The sequence below is a fragment of the Leptodactylus fuscus genome, chromosome 4 (genome assembly GCF_031893055.1).
Source record: "Leptodactylus fuscus isolate aLepFus1 chromosome 4, aLepFus1.hap2, whole genome shotgun sequence".
Classification (NCBI taxonomy): Eukaryota; Metazoa; Chordata; class Amphibia; order Anura; family Leptodactylidae; genus Leptodactylus; species Leptodactylus fuscus.
In genome coordinates, this window is record NC_134268.1 from 179268985 (window position 1) to 179295209 (window position 26225).

The following is a 26225-nucleotide window of genomic DNA, read 5'->3' on the forward strand; positions in this document are numbered from 1 at the left end:
GGGATGTGCTATGGAAAAAAGGCAAGTCAGCAGAGGTAGTGCAATATTCCGAATGACAGAAAGCTTGTAGGAACCCAGATGGATGCCATTACATGCCCATGGGAGATCCCGGAAGGTGCATTTTGCATTTGTTGTTTAGCAGATCAGAACAGAGCCTTAAAAGGATTGTCCAAGAAACCCCAAAATCATCTGCTATGGTCACTGGATCTGCAGTGTATGGAGTCAGAAGCAGACAGCTCTGTACACTGTGTAATGGGCCTGTCACCATTCTGCAGCTTCCATTCAAGAGTTTAGTGTCAGACTGGCCCACGCCCTACCACAGTAACAGTCCACTGCAAGTGTGCAGATCTGGTGACCACAGCAGCCAACTGGTGAGCGTGCCAAGTGTTGGACCACCCACTAATCTGATATTGATGACCTATCCTAAGGATCGGCCACCTCTATCTACTGTTGGACAGCCCCTTTAATTCATTGTTGTACTGATTTGTGAACTAAGACTTCATTCACATGACCACGCCGCACACTTGGGCGTAACTAAGTACCAGAGGGTACTTAAAATCTATTTGGGATCCGTTAAAATGGGTAACGCTTGGGCCTGGGAACTGGAAGGTTCTATCTTTTGAGGGATCGGCTATACAGACTGTTAGAACAAGGACTAGATCCTGTGACTAGATCCTATACCGGCTATACAGACTGTTAGAACGAGGACTAGATCCTGTGACTAGATCCTATACTGGCTATACAGACTGTTAGAACGAGGACTAGATCATATATCGGCTATACAGACTGTTAGAACGAGAACTAGATCCTGTGAATAGATCCTATACCGGCTATACAGACTGTTAGAACAAGGACTAGATCCTGTGAATAGATCCAATACCGGCTATACAGACTGTTAGAACGAGGACTAGATCCTGTGAATAGATCCTATACCGGCTATACAGACCGTTAGAACGAGGACTAGATCCTGTGAATAGATCCTATACCGGCTATACAGACTGTTAGACCGAGGACTAGATCCTGTGAATAGATCCTATACCGGCTATACAGGCCGTTAGAACGAGGACTAGATCCTGTGAATAGATCCTATACCGGCTAAACATACCGTTAGAACGAGGACTAGATCCTGTGAATAGATCCTATACCGGCTATACAGACTGTTAGAACGAGGACTAGATCCTGTGAATAGATCCTATACCGGCTATACAGACTGTTAGAACGAGGCCCAGATCCTGTGAATAGATCCTATACCGGCTATACAGACTGTTAGACTGAGGACTAGATCCTGTGAATAGATCCTATACCGGCTATACAGACCGTTAGAACGAGGCCTAGATCCTGTGAATAGATCCTATACCGGCTATACAGACTGTTAGACCGAGGACTAGATCCTGTGAATAGATCCTATACCGGCTATACAGACCGTTAGAACGAGGACTAGATCCTGTGAATAGATCCTATACCGGCTATACAGACTGTTAGAACGAGGACTGGATCCTGTGAATAGATCCTATACCGGCTATACAGACTGTTAGAACGAGGACTGGATCCTGTGAATAGATCCTATACCGGCTATACAGACTGTTAGACTGAGGACTAGATCCTGTGAATAGATCCTATACCGGCTATACAGACTGTTAGACCGAGGACTAGATCCTGTGAATAGATCCTATACCGGCTATACAGACTGTTAGACCGAGGACTAGATCCTGTGAATAGATCCTATACCGGCTATACAGACTGTTAGACCGAGGACTAGATCCTGTGAATAGATCCTATACCGGCTATACAGACCGTTAGAACGAGGACTAGATCCTGTGAATAGATCCTATACCGGCTATACAGACCGTTAGACCGAGGACTAGATCCTGTGAATAGATCCTATACCGGCTATACAGACTGTTAGACCGAGGACTAGATCCTGTGAATAGATCCTATACCGGCTATACAGACTGTTAGAACGAGGACTAGATCCTGTGAATAGATCCTATACCGGCTATACAGACTGTTAGAACGAGGACTAGATCCTGTGAATAGATCCTATACCGGCTATACAGACTGTTAGACCGAGGACTAGATCCTGTGAATAGATCCTATGCCGGCTATACAGACTGTTAGACCGAGGACTAGATCCTGTGAATAGATCCTATGCCGGCTATACAGACTGTTAGAACGAGGACTAGATCCTGTGAATAGATCCTATACCGGCTATACAGACTGTTAGACCGAGGACTAGATCCTGTGAATAGATCCTATACCGGCTATACAGACTGTTAGAACGAGGACTAGATCCTGTGAATAGATCCTATACCGGCTATACAGACTGTTAGAACGAGGACTAGATCCTGTGAATAGATCCTATACCGGCTATACAGACTGTTAGAACGAGGACTAGATCCTGTGAATAGATCCTATACCGGCTATACAGACTGTTAGAACGAGGACTAGATCCTGTGAATAGATCCAATACCGGCTATACAGACTGTTAGAACGAGGACTAGATCCTGTGAATAGATCCTATACCGGCTATACAGACCGTTAGAACGAGGACTAGATCCTGTGAATAGATCCTATACCGGCTATACAGACCGTTAGACCGAGGACTAGATCCTGTGAATAGATCCTATACCGGCTATACAGGCCGTTAGAACGAGGACTAGATCCTGTGAATAGATCCTATACCGGCTAAACAGACCGTTAGAACGAGGACTAGATCCTGTGAATAGATCCTATACCGGCTATACAGACCGTTAGAACGAGGACTAGATCCTGTGAATAGATCCTATACCGGCTATACAGACTGTTAGAACGAGGCCCAGATCCTGTGAATAGATCCTATACCGGCTATACAGACTGTTAGAACGAGGACTGGATCCTGTGAATAGATCCTATACCGGCTATACAGACTGTTAGACTGAGGACTAGATCCTGTGAATAGATCCTATACCGGCTATACAGACTGTTAGACCGAGGACTAGATCCTGTGAATAGATCCTATACCGGCTATACAGACTGTTAGACCGAGGACTAGATCCTGTGAATAGATCCTATACCGGCTATACAGACTGTTAGACCGAGGACTAGATCCTGTGAATAGATCCTATACCGGCTATACAGACCGTTAGAACGAGGACTAGATCCTGTGAATAGATCCTATACCGGCTATACAGACCGTTAGAACGAGGACTAGATCCTGTGAATAGATCCTATACCGGCTATACAGACCGTTAGACCGAGGACTAGATCCTGTGAATAGATCCTATACCGGCTATACAGACCGTTAGAACGAGGACTAGATCCTGTGAATAGATCCTATACCGGCTATACAGACCGTTAGACCGAGGACTAGATCCTGTGAATAGATCCTATACCGGCTATACAGACCGTTAGAACGAGGACTAGATCCTGTGAATAGATCCTATACCGGCTATACAGACTGTTAGAACGAGGACTAGATCCTGTGAATAGATCCTATACCGGCTATACAGACTGTTAGAACGAGGACTAGATCCTGTGAATAGATCCTATACCGGCTATACAGACTGTTAGAACGAGGACTAGATCCTGTGAATAGATCCTATACCGGCTATACAGACTGTTAGAACGAGGACTAGATCCTGTGAATAGATCCTATACCGGCTATACAGACTGTTAGAACGAGGACTAGATCCTGTGAATAGATCCTATACCGGCTATACAGACTGTTAGACCGAGGACTAGATCCTGTGAATAGATCCTATACCGGCTATACAGACTGTTAGACCGAGGACTAGATCCTGTGAATAGATCCTATACCGGCTATACAGACTGTTAGAACGAGGACTAGATCCTGTGAATAGATCCTATACCGGCTATACAGACTGTTAGAACGAGGACTAGATCCTGTGAATAGATCCTATACCGGCTATACAGACTGTTAGAACGAGGACTAGATCCTGTGAATAGATCCTATACCGGCTATACAGACTGTTAGAACGAGGACTAGATCCTGTGAATAGATCCTATACCGGCTATACAGACTGTTAGAACGAGGACTAGATCCTGTGAATAGATCCTATACCGGCTATACAGACTGTTAGAACGAGGACTAGATCCTGTGAATAGATCCTATACCGGCTATACAGACTGTTAGAACGAGGACTAGATCCTGTGAATAGATCCTATACCGGCTATACAGACTGTTAGAACGAGGACTAGATCCTGTGAATAGATCCTATACCGGCTATACAGACTGTTAGAACGAGGACTAGATCCTGTGAATAGATCCTATACCGGCTATACAGACTGTTAGAACGAGGACTAGATCCTGTGAATAGATCCTATACCGGCTATACAGACTGTTAGAACGAGGACTAGATCCTGTGAATAGATCCTATACCGGCTATACAGACTGTTAGACCGAGGACTAGATCCTGTGAATAGATCCTATACCGGCTATACAGACTGTTAGACCGAGGACTAGATCCTGTGAATAGATCCTATACCGGCTATACAGACTGTTAGAACGAGGACTAGATCCTGTGAATAGATCCTATACCGGCTATACAGACTGTTAGAACGAGGACTAGATCCTGTGAATAGATCCTATACCGGCTATACAGACTGTTAGAACGAGGACTAGATCCTGTGAATAGATCCTATACCGGCTATACAGACTGTTAGAACGAGGACTAGATCCTGTGAATAGATCCTATACCGGCTATACAGACTGTTAGAACGAGGACTAGATCCTGTGAATAGATCCTATACCGGCTATACAGACTGTTAGAACGAGGACTAGATCCTGTGAATAGATCCTATACCGGCTATACAGACTGTTAGAACGAGGACTAGATCCTGTGAATAGATCCTATACCGGCTATACAGACTGTTAGAACGAGGACTAGATCCTGTGAATAGATCCTATACCGGCTATACAGACTGTTAGAACGAGGACTAGATCCTGTGAATAGATCCTATACCGGCTATACAGACTGTTAGAACGAGGACTAGATCCTGTGAATAGATCCTATACCGGCTATACAGACTGTTAGAACGAGGACTAGATCCTGTGAATAGATCCTATACCGGCTATACAGACTGTTAGACCGAGGACTAGATCCTGTGAATAGATCCTATACCGGCTATACAGACTGTTAGAACGAGGACTAGATCCTGTGAATAGATCCTATACCGGCTATACAGACTGTTAGAACGAGGACTAGATCCTGTGAATAGATCCTATACCGGCTATACAGACTGTTAGAACGAGGACTAGATCCTGTGAATAGATCCTATACCGGCTATACAGACTGTTAGAACGAGGACTAGATCCTGTGAATAGATCCTATACCGGCTATACAGACTGTTAGAACGAGGACTAGATCCTGTGAATAGATCCTATACCGGCTATACAGACTGTTAGAACGAGGACTAGATCCTGTGAATAGATCCTATACCGGCTATACAGACTGTTAGAACGAGGACTAGATCCTGTGAATAGATCCTATACCGGCTATACAGACTGTTAGACCGAGGACTAGATCCTGTGAATAGATCCTATACCGGCTATACAGACTGTTAGAACGAGGACTAGATCCTGTGAATAGATCCTATACCGGCTATACAGACTGTTAGAACGAGGACTAGATCCTGTGAATAGATCCTATACCGGCTATACAGACTGTTAGAACGAGGACTAGATCCTGTGAATAGATCCTATACCGGCTATACAGACTGTTAGAACGAGGACTAGATCCTGTGAATAGATCCTATACCGGCTATACAGACTGTTAGAACGAGGACTAGATCCTGTGAATAGATCCTATACCGGCTATACAGACTGTTAGAACGAGGACTAGATCCTGTGAATAGATCCTATACCGGCTATACAGACTGTTAGAACGAGGACTAGATCCTGTGAATAGATCCTATACCGGCTATACAGACTGTTAGAACGAGGACTAGATCCTGTGAATAGATCCTATACCGGCTATACAGACTGTTAGAACGAGGACTAGATCCTGTGAATAGATCCTATACCGGCTATACAGACTGTTAGAACGAGGACTAGATCCTGTGAATAGATCCTATACCGGCTATACAGACTGTTAGAACGAGGACTAGATCCTGTGAATAGATCCTATACCGGCTATACAGACTGTTAGACCGAGGACTAGATCCTGTGAATAGATCCTATACCGGCTATACAGACTGTTAGAACGAGGACTAGATCCTGTGAATAGATCCTATACCGGCTATACAGACTGTTAGAACGAGGACTAGATCCTGTGAATAGATCCTATACCGGCTATACAGACTGTTAGAACGAGGACTAGATCCTGTGAATAGATCCTATACCGGCTATACAGACTGTTAGAACGAGGACTAGATCCTGTGAATAGATCCTATACCGGCTATACAGACTGTTAGAACGAGGACTAGATCCTGTGAATAGATCCTATACCGGCTATACAGACTGTTAGAACGAGGACTAGATCCTGTGAATAGATCCTATACCGGCTATACAGACTGCTAGATCCTGTGACTAGATCCTATACCGGCTATACAGACTGCTAGATCCTGTGAATAGATCCTATACTTAGCACTGCGAACATGGCCACCAAACCATGTTGTGTGAATAAGCCCTTAGAGTCCTGAGCCCCTGATGTCCTAAATGGGAATATGCTGAGAAGTTTCCCCAATATCTCACCCCACAGAAGGAGCTTTTATACATGAACCCCACAAGCCCCCTAATAGTAGCTAGTTCTAGGTGTATGCGCCATGTTGTGCTATTAGCCATTGTTCTACTAGCCACAAGTTCTTGTTATCTTATTCCTGTCCAGCTCTCTCCATTACTATCGCCCTGCCCGTCTCCAGCCCCTCCATCCCCTCAGTCCGGCCGCACCACTGGGGCTTTTCTGCGATTGTTTACACACAGCGCGCACATAACAGGACAAGACACTGAGAGCCGCGCTAGTCCCGCCCACTGCTTCCTTACTAGAGTGACACACGATGTAGCCAATGGCAGAGCAGCTCAGCAGACCCTCAACCAATCAGCAATCAGGAGTTCGAGGGGCGCTGAGGCTGAAGAGCAGTGAAAGGGGAAGCAGAGCAGGCAGTGTGGGGAGTGGGGAGACTCGGGTGACTGCTGCAGGACACACGGGAAAGCCGGTGCTGGCGGCAGGTGAGTTGTGTCAGGCTGCTGTGGGTGTCTCCTCTCCCTGGGCAGCCTCCCGGTGTGGGGACTTGTCGCTGAGTCACAAAGGCAGCAGTCACACAGACAATAACTTGGAGTCATCCTCATGCAGTCTCCAGACTTGCCAGGGCAACACTTAGAGGGGGTTTCCACTTTGGAGTAAGACATGTTGTAAACAAGTTAGCATTGAGTGGGTCCCCCAGTGCACTAACTACAGGGGCCATACATGTTATTATGTACGTGTTGTGCTAATTTTAACCACTTTAGTAGATATAATGGGGTATTTTGATATAATGTTGTGCGCCATATTTATGAATGGTGGCGCCAATCACTTTTTTGAGGGTCTGATACATTGGATAAGAAGGATCACAACTAAGCAGCTATAAATAATGGGTCCATATATACAATATACTGATATGTGTGCATGAAAGCCCTGAGGCGGCCATTGGAGGGGCTGCGGAGCTCATACTGGCAATGCGGGCTCTTTGTTATTTCCATTGGTCCCAGCATTGGTTCATCCTACAGAACACTATATTAAAGGGATCCTATCATTAAAATGCTTTATTTTGTGACTAACACGTAGGAATAAGAAAGGTTATTCTTCTCTTACCTTTAGATGTCTTCTCCGTGCCGCCATTCGGTAGAAATCCTGGATTTCGGCGGTATGCAAATGAGTTCTCTCGCAGCACTGGGGGTGTTTCCAATACTGCAAGAGAACTCTCCAGCGACACCTCCATCTTCTTCTGGAACGGCATCTTCACACGACCTTCTTCTGATGGTGGGGTGAAACTTGTACACATGCGCAAGTTGGCTCTGCCATCAATCCACGGGCAGAGCCGACTGCACATGCCCGCCTGGTGTAAGCAGCCATTTTCTTGTACTTGCACTTGCGTAGAAGTTTCAAGAGAAGGCCAGAAGAAGACGCATGAAGAGGCCATTTCAGAAGAGGATGGAGGCGTCGCTGAAGAATTCTCTCTCAACATTGGGGACACCCCCAGTGCTGTTTGAGTGCGGGGGACCGCCCCCAGTGCTGCAAGAGAACTCATTTGCATACCGAAGAAAACCAGGATTTCTACCGAACGGTGGCGCGGAGAAGACAACTAAAGGTAGGAGAATAGACTTTCTTAAGGCTATTCCTACATGTTAGTCACAAAAAATTGCATTTTAATGATAGGATCCCTCTAAAGGGGTTGTCCGGGGAGTATTTATTTACTTACATGGACTGGGGTTCGGGCAATGTCACGACCCCTGAGTCATATGATTGGAGGCAGCGCCTGGGTCGCTCCGCCCACTCCTCCCCTGATGTCACAGGTGCTCTATAAGGCTAGGTTCACATGGTGTAATATTCATGGCTCCAAAAATTCCACCTCCCTTGCATTTCAATAGGTGGCAGACACTTCATTTTCCACGAGATGTAAAAGTCTAGCTAGTTGTAAAAAGAAATGTCCTGCTGGATCTTTGGGCGGATTCCAAAGTGAATGGGAGCAGAAAATCTCACTGCTGTGGGCAAGAAGATTTCTACAGAATTTTGCGTGGTTGGTCCTACTTATTGTGAACCTAGCTTTACTGTCTCCCTCCCTCAGGAATCTGTAGGACATATATGGAGAAGGACTGACATGAGTAAAGTACTTTAGTTGTGATAGAAACCTCCGGTGTAGCTCCAGCATCAGATGGTACCTATACTTCCCTCCCTGGACTCTCTCTATAGACTTCTACAGACATATGTAATCTAAGTCATGTGACCTGTAGTCTATTTTGAGATGGATATGGCAGTGATTATAATAGTGATAGTCAGTTTATGAGAGAGAAGGGAGCAGAGAATAACACCAGAAAGCTGCAATTCTATGATAAGATATAGGTAAAAAGTATAAAGTTTCATGTCTATGCATAGGTTAGTGACTATGTAATCTGCCAATTTAGTCCGGTTTGTTGCTGGTGGACAATTGATCAGTCACTTTATGTACATTTATTCACACACGTTATTCTTAGTTTGTTGTCCTTATATCTCTTTTTGGTAAATATGCCCCATTCTATTCCTAAATAGCAATGGATGCCAAATGTTATGTTGTATGTAGCCCAGAGTCACAGGGGTAGTACCATTGCACCCCCTATTTCTTATGGCAGATCTGTTCACTCCAGGTACTAGAAATCCAGCGATCAGCTTTTCACTGAGATCTAAGGCCTCGTTCACATCTGTGTTGGTAATCTGTTTGGGGGAGTTCACATGGGGACCCCCCAGATGGACTACCAAACGCACTGGTAAGTACTGTGCAGTGAAAGTACACAGACCCCATAAATTATAATGGGGTCCGTGTGCTCTCCACGGGCTGCCCACGCGAATCATACGGACATGAAAGTACTTTGTGATCTACTTTCATGTCCGCATGATTCGTGCTGGCAGCACTTGGAGAGCATACGGACCCCATTATAATTTATAGGGTCCGCGTACTTTCACTGCTCACCGCTTCTCAATGCATTTGGTAGTCCGTTTGGTAGGTCCCCAAGCAGAATCCCCGAACGGATTACCAAATGCTGGTAAGAGCTAGTATTACACAAAACCATTTGAGATCAAGGGGTAACTGTAGCATGCATGACCCACAGTTAAAGGATATTGACTCTCTGTCCCGGATACTAGTGGGCACTTTCTTGCCCTAATAGGACATATAAGCAGGGGTTGTCTGGTAGGATAACTTGGTACACACACTGACATTACTGTGATTGTTGCCCAATCTCCTCATCCAGTAAGGTGGAAGTATATATAGCTGCTGGTTACTTCACACTTGTTACTGACCGACCACGTGTCTATAAATGCATTTCATGAATAGAATACTTTCTCAAGCCAGATATTTTCTAAAGTCCTGTGGTTTCTGCTGTCTTTAGTAGCCAGTTATATTACATTAAGTCTGGTTTATGATTCTGGTTCGCAGTGAGTATGGCTACATTCACACAACTGAGGTGCAAAATGGCCATGAAAAATGTCCATTTTTCATGGCCATCTTGCACTGAAGGGGCACCCGTTTTGTATGAAGGGATCTGTGACAATGGACAAAAATAGGACTCGACCTAGACTTTGATGGTCCGTTACAACAGTCCATCAAAATAACAATCATATGAATAACCCCGATTCACTTGAATTGAACTCTGCTATGTGACATCTGTTAAAAAACAGACACCGCAGGGCCGTTATTCATGTGAATATAACTTTAGTCTACATACACATTTCTGTAGTGGTTTGTACTGTCTGGAAACACTGATCCTCAATCCCCCCAAATCATGTCCGTATGTCATCTGCAATCACGGATCCGCAAAAAGACTTGTATAATCACCACAAATGCAGCAAAAAATCGGATATGTTTCATAATTTGCGGTCCTTGTATACAGCACGAGCATACAGCTGCCAAATCTATGGCTGTGCATGGGCCCATAGAAATTAATGCAATTGTGGATAAAAACTAAGGTCATGTGCATGAGGCCTTAGTCCTAATGCCCAAAACATTTATACAACAAAATCTTGTGAAATTTTCGGTCAGAAAAACAATATCTTTGTGGCATGGCCTTTTAGAGGGGTCCAAGTGGCTCCTAAAAACAACTATCCCTTATTTATTCTTCTATTCTTACTATTTATAGTATAAGAACTATTTACATGATGTAACATTGCAATTAACCTTCACTGGAAATATGGGACCTAACCCAAACCTTGAAAAACTGCCCTATACGATTTCCCCCTCCTCCATGTTTTATAATAGGCATTATACAAGCCGGTAGCGTTCTCCAGACATCCACCACACTCAGACTTTTCCTAATATGTGTATACGTTTTATGAGACCAGTACAGTGTTGGCCAAAAGTATTGGCACCCCTGCAATTCTGTCAGATAATACTCATTGTCTTCCAGAAAATGATTGCAAGCACAAACTCTTTGGTATTAATATCTTCATTTATTTTGCTTTCAATGAAAAAACACAAAAGAGAATGAAAAAAAAAAAGTCAAATCATTGATCATTTTACACAAAAGTCCAAAAATGGGCCAGACAAAAGTATTGGCACCCTCAGCCTAATACTTGGTAGCACAACCTTTAGACAAAATAACTGTGAACAACCACTTCCGGTAACCATCAATGAGTTTCTTACAATGCTCTGCTGGAATTTTAGACCATTCTTCTTTGGCAAACTGCTCCAGGTCCCCCCTGAGATGTGAAGGGGGCCTTCTCCAAACTGCCATCAAGAGATCTCTCCACAGGTGTTCTATGGGATTCAGGGCTGGACTCATTGCTGCCACTTTACAAGTCTCCAGTGCTTTCTCTCAAACCATTTTCTAGTGCTGACCTGAAGTGTGTTTTGGGTCATTGTCCTGCTGGAAGACCCATGACCTCTGAGGGAGACCCAGCTTTCTCACACTGGGCCCTACATTATGCTGCAAAATTTGCTGGTAGTCTTCAGACTTCACAATACCATGTACATGGTCAAGCAGTCCAGTGCCAGAGGCAGCAAAGCAACCCCAAAACATCAGGGAACCTCCGCCATGTCTGACTGTAGGGACCGTGTTCTTTTCTTTGAAGGCCTCTTTTTTTTTTTTTTTTCCTGTAAACTCTATGTTGATGCCTTTTCCCAAAAAGCTACTACTACTACTTTTGTCTCATCTGACCAGAGAACATTCTTCCAAAACGTTTTTGGCTTTCTCAGGTAAGTTTTGGCAAACTCCAGCCTGGCTTTTTTATGTCTCTGGGTAAGAAGTGAGGTCTTCCTGGGTATCCTACCATACAGTCCCTTTTCATTCAGACGCCAACGGATAGTACGGGTTGACACTGTTGTACCCTCGGACTGCAGGGCAGCTTGAACTTGTTTGGATGTTAGTCGAGGTTCTTTATCCACCATCTGCACAATCTTGCGTTGAAATCTCTCGTCAATTTTTCTTTTCCGGCCACATCTAAGGAGGTTAGCCACAGTGCCATGGGCTTTAAACTTCTTGATGACACTGCGCATGGTAGACACAGGAACATTCAGGTCTTTGGAGATGGACTTGTAGCACTTGAGATTGCTCATGCTTCCTCACAATTTTGCTTCTCAAGTCCTCAGACAGTTCTTTGGTCTACTTTCTTTTCTCCATGCTCAATGTGGTACACACAAGGACACAGAACAGAGGTTGAGTCAACTTTAGTTCATTTCAACTGGTTGCAAGTGTGATTTAGTTATTGCCACCACCTGTTAGGTGCCTCAGGTAAGTAACAGGTGCTGTTAATTACACAAATTAGAGAAGCATTCCATGATTTTTCAAACAGTTCCAATACTTTTGTCCACCCCCTTTTTTTATGTTTGCTGTGGAATTATATCCAATTTGGCTTTTTGACAATTCTTTTTGTGGTTTTTCCATTGAAGACAAATTAATTGAAGATAATAATACCAAAGAATATGTGATTGCAATCATTTTCTGGAAGAAAGTGAGTATTATCTGACAGGATTGCAGGGGTGCCAATACTTTTGGCCAACACTGTATATGTTTTCTAAATCCAGTATATGTTTTTTTGTTTTAGGTCACTACATTGTCTAAGATGTTTGCAAAGGCTACTAAGATTTTCCTGAGAGACATTGATGCAGGTGGTGAATTGATATCTGTCGCCAGTTTGAATGACTCCGATAAGGCCCAGCTACTTAGTGTGGTGGCAAAGAAGAAGCGATTCTGGTGCTGGCAGAAACCCAAGTACCAGTTTTCATCGTGTGCTAGTCTTCTGGGTGATATACTGACCGAGGATAAACCTGTAAAACCAGGTACGCATCACAAAAGTCACTTTACAACAGCTATACATGTAATATGGACTTTGTGCCGTTACCATATAACACAGCTGTACAACCTTTGTCCTTTCATTAACATAGTCCGGTGTATTGGACACATCCTGTTGTACTTTAGTTTCTCAATGTGATTGTATTGTGTATGAAATAGGACACATTAGGTTATCTACAACCTATCTGGGTTGATAAAAATGTAGACAATATAGATAAGTACTGTAGAAATTCTGCCTCTGGTTCCCAATATTGTTGGGCAATCATTACACAATCATTGCATTGCTATCTCTAGGGAATTGAAGTTACTTCAGGGAACGTGACATGTATTTAAAGGGATATTACCTCGCATCCTCTAGCATGAGAAAAGGTGTCCCCAAGTTCCTTTATATAAATGGAGCAGTAGTGCTTATCTGTGACCACAACTACATTTGCTTGTTGGGTCTGTTATAGAGAGCTGAGTACAGCACTGCCTGAGTCCAGTGGTCACACGTAAGAACTATTATTTCATTCACACAGAGGACCCATGGACCCCCAGTGATGAGAATGCTTCCTATGGACTGAGCTGCACCCGCCACCACTTTAGGGACTTTTCACACAATCATGTTTCATTCATGTAACAAAGACTATGTGCTTGCTATCTCTGACACTCTCTAAGAAATGAATAGTCAGGGCACATGCCTATCAGAGCGGGGAATCTGGAACCCTGTTCTTGGGACAGGTATCAGTAGTGTTAGGAACCTGATGCAATGAATAACTCAGTATGTCCTGGGAAACTAGAATCCCCAAGCGCTGAGGCAAAAACAGTCCTGGGTGTGCCTCGCTCTCCTAACTGGAGCGGAACCAGACCCTGGAGTTCTTCACCAGAGTGCCTGATGGTGGAGTTGAACTTTGTAACAGTCCGGGGCCCGGATCCACAACTGCCTAGAGAGCGAGGCACACCCAGCAAACCCCAAGCAGGAGGACCAGAAGGACCCAGAGTCAAATACAACCAAACAAGAGTACAACAGACACTCAGCATAATTGTCACTGATACTATGACACAAATTCAGTTAGAAATAGTAATATTTATTAATGAACAATAAGTAAAATCACATACAAAAGGAAAAGGAGGATGCAGTACTCATACACGATAATGGAGTCGGCACAGCCGTGTCCACATAACTCCCTATAACTATCTCATGAGTATATAGCATGGGGATTCAACTCTTAATAAAGTATTATACATGTGGTACCATACTATAGTCCATAAACAACATGAAATATACGTATACATAGAAGTTGTACTAGCAGAGTTGCACAATAACCGTGCCGGCTCCCACCCAACGCGCGTTTCGGCACGCCTGCCTTCATGTGGTTGTTTTTGTCTCTATAGTGATTTGAGTACAGACATGCCCCACCCCCCACCCCTTTTTTTTGAAGACCGAATATCGATGTTGGATTTCACTATGTAGTTATTATTTCTATATCCCTCTGTTGCTATGTTGTTTGTATTACTATCCTTAGATTGTAGATGAGTCGGAGGGTAATCCAGGGAATACACGCAGATATCCGAGGAGAAAATCCTTGGTCGAGCAAGCTGGGTCAATAACTGGAGGTCACGTGGCAGCAGTAGGCAGAGGCAGAAGCATAATCAGGGAAGCCGGGTCATACACAAGAGGTCAACGGAGTAGCCAAATCAGGATCCAAAAGGGAGGTCAGGAAGAAGCCAAAGGTCATGCACAGGAGGTCAGGAAGGTGCCATATCAGATCACGGAGGAGAGGTCTGTAAAGCAAGCCAGGTCAATAATCCAGGAATCCACGAGCGGGGACAGGTGACAGGGAAGCAGGAGAGGCTTGTCACTAGGGAGCTGATTCTGTGGGGAAAACGAATAACCAGGACCAGAATGAGGCCTAAATAGCCTCAGGCCCGCCGCTGATCCCCCTGACCAGGAAGTACTGGCTCCGGCGCCAGGGGAAAACCAGAATCTCTGTAAACTCCAGCGGAGGCCTCTGGCCCGTCCTGCACTGGAACCAGCAGCCATTCTGTCGCTGGACACAGAGAAGGCTGGGAGCCTCCGCGCAGCACAGCGGAGGCCCCGGCCCGTCCTAACAGATAGGTGGTAACTTCTAAAGTTGGTACAACCCCCTTTAAGCTTGGTACAGTAGCAGTCTTACCATTTGGCACCTCACTGCATCATAACTCCCTATGATACAGTGAGCTACATTAATACCAGCCCAGGAGATACAGCCCACACATGGACATTGGTTCACCAGTGGAATAGCGCCCCACCAGTAGTCCCTTATACTGTAGTTTGGTTTCTTTTTGCACCTTCATCTTTTCACATCTAACTGACTGTCTTGCTGCATTCTCTTCTCTCTTCCAGTTGTAGTCGAATCGGAGTTTGTGAAATACGAAGAAAAATATAGTGACGTAATACAGGGTAACGTTGATGCTAATTTTGTCACCGTTCACGGCAATGTTGGTGGGACTGGAAAAGTGGAAAGTCAGTCATCTTTTGGAACCCTAAGAAAGCAAGAGGTTGACATGCAACATCTAATGAAGGACGTGCAGGACAGGTAACCATATGAGTTATACCTACTTGGTGGAGTCATTTTATTTTTACAATATCTCTAATATTAACTTCTAATAGTTTGTTGTGCTATTTTAATGCTTGGTGTTTCTATAGAATTTACACTTGATTTAACAATACCAAGATGTGTAATCTTACGCCTGTGTAGTAATCCTTTAATTGAATGGGTCACAGGATGGATAGTAAGTACTGTACAGTATATGATTCCTGACTATACCACCTCTTGGACCCCTACCAATCAAGAGGACAGGGTCTTCCCGTGGGTTGACCTATGAAAGACCAGGGCTACACAGCAAATTATTTTTTTAATTGCTTTTAACTCTTAAATGAGTTTATGACCATATCTGAATTTGTATAAAATTAAAAGTTACTAATTTTATAAGTAATTAAAAATTTTCTCTGCATTTTTTTGTTCTGCCCCTATTAGTTATATAAAGAAAACACATGTGACTCTGCAGCTAAAAATAACACACTGCACTTTTCAGAGAAAAAGCTAATTCTCATTCACTTGGCTGATGCTGTAAAACACAATATTTTTTCCGCAGCATACAAGAAATGCCTTGTTTTTGCATTACATTACTAACATTTTGTATGTTTTATTTTACCTGTGATGGCGCTGCTAAGATTACGGCTCTTTTCAGGTCTGAGCAGTGGGATATACTAAGTATAGCTTACCACTGAGAGAACCTTCTGATTAATGAAAGTCAATCACAGTCAATGACCAGTAGTGGTACACCATTATACCTTTATGGTTATATACACCTGTAACATATTTCCACTTAGGGGGGTTCACACTTGCGCCCATTCTCCGGTGTGTGCATTCTGCCAGATTTCCGTCTTCAGCCCTGGCGAAACTGGACATGGGACGGAAACCTGGCAGTCAGTTTTAAAACCAATTCACTTGAATGGGCTTGTAAAGGTGAGCACCCCTGTCTGTCTGCTGTCTGTCTGCGAGGAAACCATTATTTTTTTTCAGCTAGACACAAAGACGGACATGCAGGATTTTGTGTCCGGTTAAAAAAAAAACCAGTTTCCCCGCATCCCGTGTCGAGTTATGCCAGGGCTGAAGACGGAAACCTGGTGGAATGCACAAACCGGACACTGGGCGCAGCAGTAACTTCTGTCTAACAGTACATGTAGTCCCATTATCATCATCTGTACACTTACCTGCTTTGGGGTTCAGACACCGCTGTTCTCTTCAGTTATGTTCCAGTGCCAAGACTTGTACGTACCGTATATACTCGAGTATAGACCGAATTTTTCAGCCCAGTTTTTGTGCTGAAAAAGCCCCCCTCGGCTTATACTCGAGTCAGCAAAAAAAATAAAAATATATATATATATATTTTTTTTAGGGGGGGGGGGTGGGGGGCTATGACCAGCCACAATATTGATGTATAGAATCTCCCATAAAATAGTGCAAAAAATAAAAAATAAAAAAAAAATAAAAGTTCTAAATCCCTCCTTTCCCTAGAATACATACAAAAGTAAAGAATGACTGTGAAACACAAACACATTAGGTATCCCTGTGTCTGACAGTGCCCGGTCTACTGAATATAGGGGATCTGCAGTGCTCCTGTTCCATCGGGCAGGGGTTAATAGCAGCCCTGCAGATCCCCTATATTCAGCCAGGATGAATTCCAAGTGGGGGAAGAAAAAACAGTCCTCAAGCTCAGGGAAGGGGCAGACAGACAATCAAAACACCCCCTCCCCTTCCCCAGCATCTACTGCACCCAAAATCTCCGACCATTTTAATTTTTGAAATTTTCCAGTAGTTGCTGCATTTCCCCCCTAGGCTTATACTCGAGTCAATAAGTTTTCCCAGTTTTTTTGTGGTAAAATTAGGGGGGTCGGCTTATATTCGGGTTGGCTTATATTCGAGTATATACGGTAGATATGATTATGTACATGGGAATACCCCTTTAAGAAAGGCTATTCTTCTCCTACCTTTAGATGTCTTCTCTTCGGTAGAAACCCCGGTTTTCATCGGTATGCAAATGAGTTATCTCGCAGCACTGGGGGGCAGTCCCCAGCACTCAAACAGCACTGGGGGTGTCCCCAATGCTGCAAGAGAAATTTCCAGCGCCGCCTCCATCATCTTCAGGAATGGCCTCTTCACGCGTCTTCTTCTGGCGCTGGCTTCAAACCTCTAGGCCTCGGGCAGAGCTGACTTCGCATGCCCGCGGCCACAAGAAAAATGGCCGCTTACACATTACGTAAGCGCCATGAAGAGGCCATTCCTGAAGAAGATGGAGGAGGCACTGGAGATTTCTCTCGCAGCACTGGGGACATCCGCAGTGCTGTTTGAGCGCTGGGGACCGCCCCCAGTGCTGCGAGAGAACTCATTTGCATACCGACGAAAACCCGGGATTTCTACCGAACGGCGGCCCGGAGAAGACATCTAAAGGTAGGAGAAGAATAGCCTTTCTTAAGGCTTTTCCTACTTGTGATCGACAAAAAAATTTGATTTTAATGGTTTTAATTTCCCTTTAACTGCACGCCACTTGCAAATGCATTTGGTATTCCGTTCGGGGAGTGCCCATGCTGACTCTCCTGAACGGAATACAAATGCAGATGTGAACGAGGGGTAAGTTGTCTTACATCCATACCATAATTTCACACTAGGGCTGGTTAGTTAATCGAATAATAATCCAAGCCAACTGGATAAGCAATGTGGTTCTGTTACTGAATCTAGCTTCAAAATAAAATGATGAATTATGTATATTATACAATTATTAATATTGTATAATTAGATGTGTAGTTTGTTACATATTTACTTTCATCACTGGCATTTTATTGAATTAGAGAATCTTTAACTGCTTCTGACTGACCAGCCATATTATGTATTCTATTTTATCTCTATACACACACTTGTTTTTTGAGTTAGATTTTGGAATCTACAGTGTAACTCGCTATGAAAGCCTGTTTAACGCCTTAAATGAGGCCATCTCTGGATAAAGGCATGGTGTGCCAAATCCAGCAATGATTATCATGTATAACGGCATCAGCTGACAGAGAATCATGTTCACTAAGCAGGTAAACATTGGGAATTGGTTGAGTAAGGCTGTGATTTATATTCCCAGTATAAGCTATAAAATCATACAACTATCCTGGTGATATATATATATATATATATAATTCTTCTGTATATTGCCAATATTTTTCACCATATTTGTGATTATTTCAGCACTTTCTGCAGTTTAAGGGGTATTCCTAGCATACAATCCTGCCCCATTGTATACCTTTTTAAAAATGGTTTACCTTTCATAATATATTTAATATCTTTTAATAATTATCACAAATAAGGTGACTTAAAGAGGTTGTCCCATTTCAAGGATCCTATCTATACTTACATAGTAGATGAGGTTGGATAAAGACATCAGTCCATCAAGTCCAACCTACTGTATAATCCTATAATCCCTACAGCGTTGATCCAGGGGAAGGCAAAAAACCCCGTGAGGCTCATGCCAATTGCCCTATTTCAGGGCTTATGTAAACTGAAGACTTTTCTTAACTATATTGCTATAGTGCAGAAGTCAATGCTCAGTAGTCAATGGGTCAATGAAAAACATGCACTCTGAGAATGGTATGTGTACAGTTATGTGACCTTTTTAGGGTCAATGCACAAGGAGTTTTTGAGTGCGGAAAAAGGAACCCATTGAAGTCAATGGGAGGCTTTTTTTCCCACACTGATTCTGACATGAAATCCGCATCAGAGTCTGCACCCAAAAACTCTATGTGCATTGACCCTTTAGGCCCCATTCCCAAGGATTAACGCTCCACTCATTTAGACACATATACACGTGTCAGAGCAAGGCGCTTCAAAACAGATCCCATTGACTTCAATGGGTGCCGGCCTTACGCGCGCTGCACATTGAAATCAATCCTATTAATATTATAAATGTGTGAGTTTGGATGTTTGTGTGTTTGGATGTTTGTTCCTCAATCACAGCCAAACGGCTGAATGGATTTTGTTGAAATTACACACACACACACACACACACGTGAACCTGGGCTTTCTGCTGCCTGAAGCGGCGTCAGAAAGCCGCGCCCCCCCCGGAGGAGGAGCTGAGGGGCGGGGGTCGCAAGAAAGGGGCGTGGCCGAGTGGAAGGGGTGGGCCGAGTGGAGCGAGCGGCGTTCACAGGCAGAGATCAGGCAGGGAGAAGACCTACTCTCTGCCTGAGTGTGAGGGGCGGCCGCTGGAGCAGCGCAGCGTCCAGCAGGGCCGCCCCAATACACCGCTCGCTTCCCGTGTCAGGCTGCAGACACGGTGACGCGAAGCCAGTCCAGGACAGCTTGTCCTGGACTGGCTTAGGTCAGCAAAAACGCCGCCCTCCCGAGGCCCTGGCATAGCGCCGCCTGAAGCGGTCGCTTCAGGTCGCCTCATGGGAGGTGCGGTGCTGCGCACACACACACACACACACACACACATTGCCGAGGAAGGGGTAATAGGCTACTCTAATTGTGGGTCACTCACCCCAAATCGCCACCTCGACCCTCAAAAGTTCACTCCCGCTCTGCTGTAGGAGCTGGCATTCCGCCAGCCCAGGTCTTTCCACGCACTTCCTATTGGTGCATGGCAGGGTGTGGGCGGGCTTTGGAGCCAGTGCTGCGGCACCATACGTTGCCGGCGAAGTGTGGGTGGGCCAATTGACCGGGGAGACCGTAGTTAACATGGCGGCAGCATGCTTCAGCCGCTGCTGCCATCCCAGGCCGCCTACACACTGCCGGCATGCTGGCTGGCTACACAGGACCGGCAGATGTTGCGGACTACACACCATACACAAGGTGAGTCCAGCGGGGTGGGGGTGGGGGGTGTCCGGTGTCCGCAACGACCGTCTCCATTAACCCTAACCCAGCCTAAGTCACAGCTGACCTGTCCTGATGTCCTCTGCCTGTGCTGCTCCTTCTCCGCTATGTTTCTTCTCCGCGTCGGCACCCGGACCAAGCTCCGGGGCCAGCGTCATGTTCCTATGGCAGCCGGGAGCCTTGCGCAGGGTCCCCGGCCTGTCGGTCTTTTGCTCCTACTGCAGCCTAGGCTACGTAACCTGCAATAGAAGCGCTGGTATAGCATAGCATAAAACTGGCGCTTCTACTGCAGGCTACATGGCATAGGTTGCAGTAGGAGCGAAAGACCAACAGCCCAGGGACCCTGCACACGGCTCCCGGCTGCCATAGCAACGTGACGCTGGCCCCAGAGCTTGCTCCGGGTGCCGGCGCGGAAAACGAACATAGCAGCTGTGACTGAGGCGCTGCAACAGTTAATGTGGAACATCATTGTGCCCACCATTATGCAAAGCATAGCATAAAACCCACACTGCTATTGCAGCCTATGCATTGCATAACACCGCCGCTTCTATTGCACCCGATGCTATATCACTTGCAATAGTAGCGCCGGTATTATGCATTGCATAAAACCGGCGCTTCTATTGCACCCTATGCTACATGGCCTGCAATCTAAGTGCAGCTATTATGCAATGCATTACAATGCATCGCATTACAAATCACACACCCTGGAGTTCCAGACCCCTACAGACTGTAATAAATGCAGAAACAAAATTTACACAAACATGCACAAAAATAACAACCTCCAACAAAAAAAACACCACTTTCCCTAGAACACTTTAAAAAATCATTACATACTGTGAAACACATACATGTTACGTAGGGACTAGGCGGCGCTGACGAAGTCGCAGGACTGCTAGTGGGTTATAAATCCTCCCATTGAGTTCAATGTGTAGCACACGTAAGCCGGCACCCATTGAAGTCAATGGGATTTGTTTTGAAGCTCCACGCTCTGACACGTGGGTCAAAATAGGCCTTCTTGTTGATCTAAATAGATAAAAAAAGACACTCCCAGTATTCTAAAAGGACTTGTTTTACATGGATGTGTGAATATGGTCTGATATATACATATAGATTTTGCAAATGCACAATAGGTTTGCTTAAAACATATAGGAGGGATTTTTCACAACTGGCGTTTATTTCCCTTTATACTTTCTTCCACTTTAGATTGACTCCTAGTTTTGGCACAGAAACAAATAGACAAAAACAACTGCATGCAAAGGCTGCGCCTAAACTGCACTGTGTGTTTAAAGTATCTGCCAGGAAAGCCCCATTGACCTGGTGTATTCCCGGGGAGACTGGCCTTTGGGGCACGGATCAATCCTGAGAATGAAGGGGCTCCAATTCCACTACCAGTGTCACATTATCTGGGGGATGTTCAGGGAACTTTACCGTAACTCCATGTAATATTAGGGTCCATTCACACTGAGTTTTTTTGCGCTGATTTTGGCATGGAATCTGCATCAAATTCCACGTGGAAAAATCTGTCTCCCATTGACAGTCAATAGGAGGCAGATTTTTCCATATGGAATTTGATGTGGATTCCATGTCAAAATCAGCACCAAAAAACTCCATGTGAATGGACCCTAAGGGTAAGTTCACAGTTTTTTGCTCAGAATTTTGAGGCTGTATTCGCCTCAAAATCCTGACCAAAATGATGGCTCCCATTGAAATCAATGGGAGCCGCTCACGAGCTTGTGCCGGCTCCCAGAAAAAGAAGCGAGATGCTCATTCTTCAGGCTGTTTCGCCTCCCGATTCGGTCTGAAGACACTCCCTCCTCTGGACTAGGTCCATTCATTGGGCCTAATCCGGAGCAGAGTGCATGGCTGGATGCTGATGCAGTGCTCCGGCTTTCAGTTTCGGCTACCTAATAGGAGGGGATGCAGAACTAAACCCACACTGCAACTCCTTCATTCTGAGACTCCGTTCACACCTGCGCCTAATCCCTGCTCAGGAAATCCATTCCTCACTCCGCTTTAAAAATGCGGAGAGAAAAGGCCTCCTTGCATTTTTTTTTTTTCTCTCCACATTTTCCACCCTTTTTGGGTGGAAACTTGGCGGACCCCATTATAGTCTATATAACTACAGGAAGCTGCTTTTTTTTTCCGCGGGTAACTACTCTTTAGCGGCTTAGGTTTCCGTTTTGGGGGGGGGGGGGGTCTCCAAGCGGAGTCCATGAACAGAAACCCAAACACAGGTGTGAACCTAGTGTCAGGATTTTTGGAGGTCTCCCCACCAAACATAAAGCACTGGCATATTTTAGTAACATATGTAACTTTATAAAATAGAAATAGCACTGTAAATGGTTAATAAACAGCAAAAAAAAATAACATGACATATTTAGTCCTTAGTAGGGCTGATTTAGCTGCACATCTAGCACGTGTGTAATTTCCTTGTCACTGGTAGAAAGTTAATCAGAGCTGCGGTTTTCTGCTGGTTATGTAAATGAAAGCTCCCGCTTTATGGAAATGAGCGCGTCCCAAAATGTCTGATTAGTATTTGTCAACAAACAATTAAAGAGCGATTTGTTTCACCTTCATCAGGATGGCGCTGACGCTCGTTGCTATAGGTTAAATTACATGAGCAAGACATGACAGCAAAGCAGGATGTGATCAGTAGGATGTGATTGATTCCTTTTAGACCTCCTTCACACACACCCTTTCTTTCCAGCAGTTTTAAACACTTGTAGCGATGCCATAAATATAAAGCATTTCTGTATCATTTTTCACATAGATTTTTAGCGCCCTCTTTATTTTTTTACTTTTTAAAATGTAAAATGATCTAGAGAATCCTTTTGGAAAAATATCCTAGTGGATGTGGTGTTTTAAAAAAGGGCCACAGACCCAGTGGTGAACCTAGCCTCTCTGCTGCCTGAGGTGGATGATCAAAAGCGGACCCTGCAACCACTATTATGCCCCGCAGTTGCCCACCCAACTGTATTATGTCACATAGTGGCCCACCCCTGAACTATTATTATACTTGGGGGGGGGGGGGTCTTTTCAGACCCTGGAGTATAATAATTAGAGACCCTGGGGAGGTGAAGAAACATAATAAATAGTGTTACTTACCTCTTTGGGATCCGATGTTACTCCTAGCAGGCTTCGGGCCTGTATGGTAATGTCCCAGACGTGATGTGGGCTGGGATATTACTATACAGGATGGAAGCCTGCTAGGATTAACAATGGATCCAGGCAAGGTGAGTAACACTGTTTATTATGTTCCCTCACCTCCCCTGGGGCTCCAGTTATTATACTCGGGGGGTCTGAAAAGACTCCCAAGTATAATAACAGCAGTAGTTGGGGATTGCAACCAGGGCCTGCTCACAGCCTCCCCCCGCGTCCTATAGCAGAAGGGGAAGCAGAGGGCAGCCATGAGCAGGGCCGGAGAGGTAGGTAAATAGGGTGCCACCTGCTGGAGATACTCCAGCAGGTAGCGGCCTATTAAATTAAAAAACAAAAGTATTTACTTACCTACCATTGCGATCCCTTGCCGCTGCTGCTCCCGCGCCGCCTCCTCTTCACCCTGCAAAAGGCGTCTGCATCTGAGCGCAGGCAGCGTGATGACGCCGCCTACGCTCAGACACAGAGGTCCAAACCAGCCTAGGACAGGGCCGCTCGATTTGTTTTCAGAGCAGCCCTGTCCTGGACTAGTTTAGGTAAAAAGAAAAAAATTGTCTGCCACCCCCTCTGAAAGTGCCGCCTCGCCTCGTTAGAAGTGTAGCCCTGCACAGACCACAAAAAGCCGCCATAGTGCTACAGACCATAAGGGCTTATACACACGATCACAAAAAAATGGGATGTGCAATGGCCGTTTTAGCAATATTTGTCACGTGCGTTTTGAGAACACATTGTAATGGCTGTTTTTCGGTTGTTTTTTTTTTTTTTTTTTTTTGACTGTTCCATTTTCATGGGAGTCAATAAAACTGACATACATTATCTTTGTATGTGAAAACGGACATAAATAGTTGCATGTGAATAGACCCATTGAGAATAATTGTTTCTATAATGGCAGTGAATAACGGCTGTCCTTGCACTTACATGGACACACACAGGCTTTTGTTTGTAGTATATTTTATAACAGGGGTAGGGAACCTTCGGCTCTCCAGCTGCTGTGAAACTACAACTCCCATCATGCTCCATTCACTTCCATGGGAGTTCCCAGAACAGCAGAGAAAGTATGCATGCTGGGAGTTGTAGTTTTGCAACAGCTGGAGAGCCGTACGTTCCCTATCCCTGTTTTATAAAATATATTTCACTCTAGTCTTTAATATGACATTTGGGGGAACATGAAAATGTGCCGCAGAAACACAGCAGAGAACAAAGCTGCTTTTTACAGTATCAGCAAAGTGAATTAGATTTTGTGTAATGTCATGCCCACATTGCGGGGAGGAAAATGCTGCAGAAATGTGGAAACTCGTATGTGTTTTTCTCATACTTGTATGGTGTGGGGAAAGTAAAAATGAAAAAATGTTATTTTGTTCTATTGTGTGTTTTTGTTTTTTTTTAATAGAGGGGAAGGTTAAAAACTGCACCCACGCATTACTTGAAATGTCTAGATAAAGAGAATTTTTTGTGGTATGTTTTTTTTTTTCCTTTGGGGGGGGGGGGGTTGTTTGTTCTTTTTCTTTTATAATATCACGGCATGCTCTAGGTATGACATTTTTGTAACATTTTTTCCATAAGCGTCTCTACAAAATCTGAAAGTTTTAAATGTTCCAAAATAACACAAGTCACCAGTAATGCCTATACAATCTGCCTCGGTATTGTGTCTTATTTATCCAAACTGTGTAAAAGTAAAACTATTTCTGTTGTCCGCACCGACCAATCAGTGCTCAGTTTTTGTTGTTTGAGAGCAGGCTAAAAATTGAAAGCTGAGATGTGATTGGCCGCCAGGGGTAACAGTCTTACTATAGGTCTTTTTAGATTAATGAGGCCTAATGTGTTTTAAGGAGACCTAATACTAGATTGAATGTTACTTCATACATCAGTCTTCAGTCGTTGTGGGTTTACAGGTACCTAAGAGAACACTAGTAGGGGAAACTAACGCCATAGTATAGAATTCAGTCCAAGATGACCCCATAGACTGCAGTGGGTGCTATATAATGGTACCATACAACCTTGCTTTGTGTAGGCTGACCAATTAGAAGCTATCAATGGTTTTTAGTCAACTTTAAAATACTAATGTGAACTATGTTGGAACATGTCATAGATTCCACCTTGCAACACATAACAAATACAATGGATGCCTTGTGGTCCATTTTTAAGTGGTTTTCCAGTCTGGAAATATTGAGGACATGACTTAAGGGTAGGACATCATTATCAGATTGGTGGGGTTCTGACACCTAACACCCTCATCGATCATCTGTTCTCAGCAGCTGATACAAAGAGAATGGAACAGGAAGCAGACAGCGCTGTTCTATGTGTAGTGGTCAGAGCAGGGTACTGCAGATAAGCTCTTATTCAGGTTGGTCACTAGACAGAATTCCGAGCTGTCTGCTTCCTGCTCCATTCTCTATGGACCAGCTGCTGGGAACCGATGATGGATGGGGGTGCCGGGTATCAGACCCCCACGAACCAGATATTGATGACCCATCCTTATGATATCTTTTTATATGCACGTTTTTTCTTTTTTACTAATAGCATAACCTGCTGTATTGTTGTGGCCTCCAAGAGAGAAGAACTAAGGGACGTGTACACCGCACCGAACTGTTATTTCTAAAGCTGTCTGTAAAATATTTACAGAGTTCTTGGGGTTGAATCAATATTTCAAGGTGTTAATATAGTCAAGAGCAACTAAAATCTTAATCTTTTTCCAGCAGCTTCTTCTCACCATTAGCTAGTCTTTTCATGTTCTT

General features: G+C 44.4%; 1 protein-coding gene across 1 annotated transcript in view; it reads left to right on the top strand.

The window, feature by feature from the left end:
- Positions 1–7075: 7075 nt before the first annotated feature.
- Positions 7076–26225, top strand: part of GSDME (gasdermin E) — an 89115-nt gene continuing 69965 nt past the window's right edge. The window contains exons 1-3 of the mRNA XM_075271447.1: positions 7076–7165; positions 12708–12942; positions 15321–15513. Coding sequence (XP_075127548.1) covers positions 12726–12942; positions 15321–15513 — 410 coding nt within the window. The 5' untranslated portion in view covers positions 7076–7165; positions 12708–12725. The remainder of the gene's footprint in view (positions 7166–12707; positions 12943–15320; positions 15514–26225) is intronic.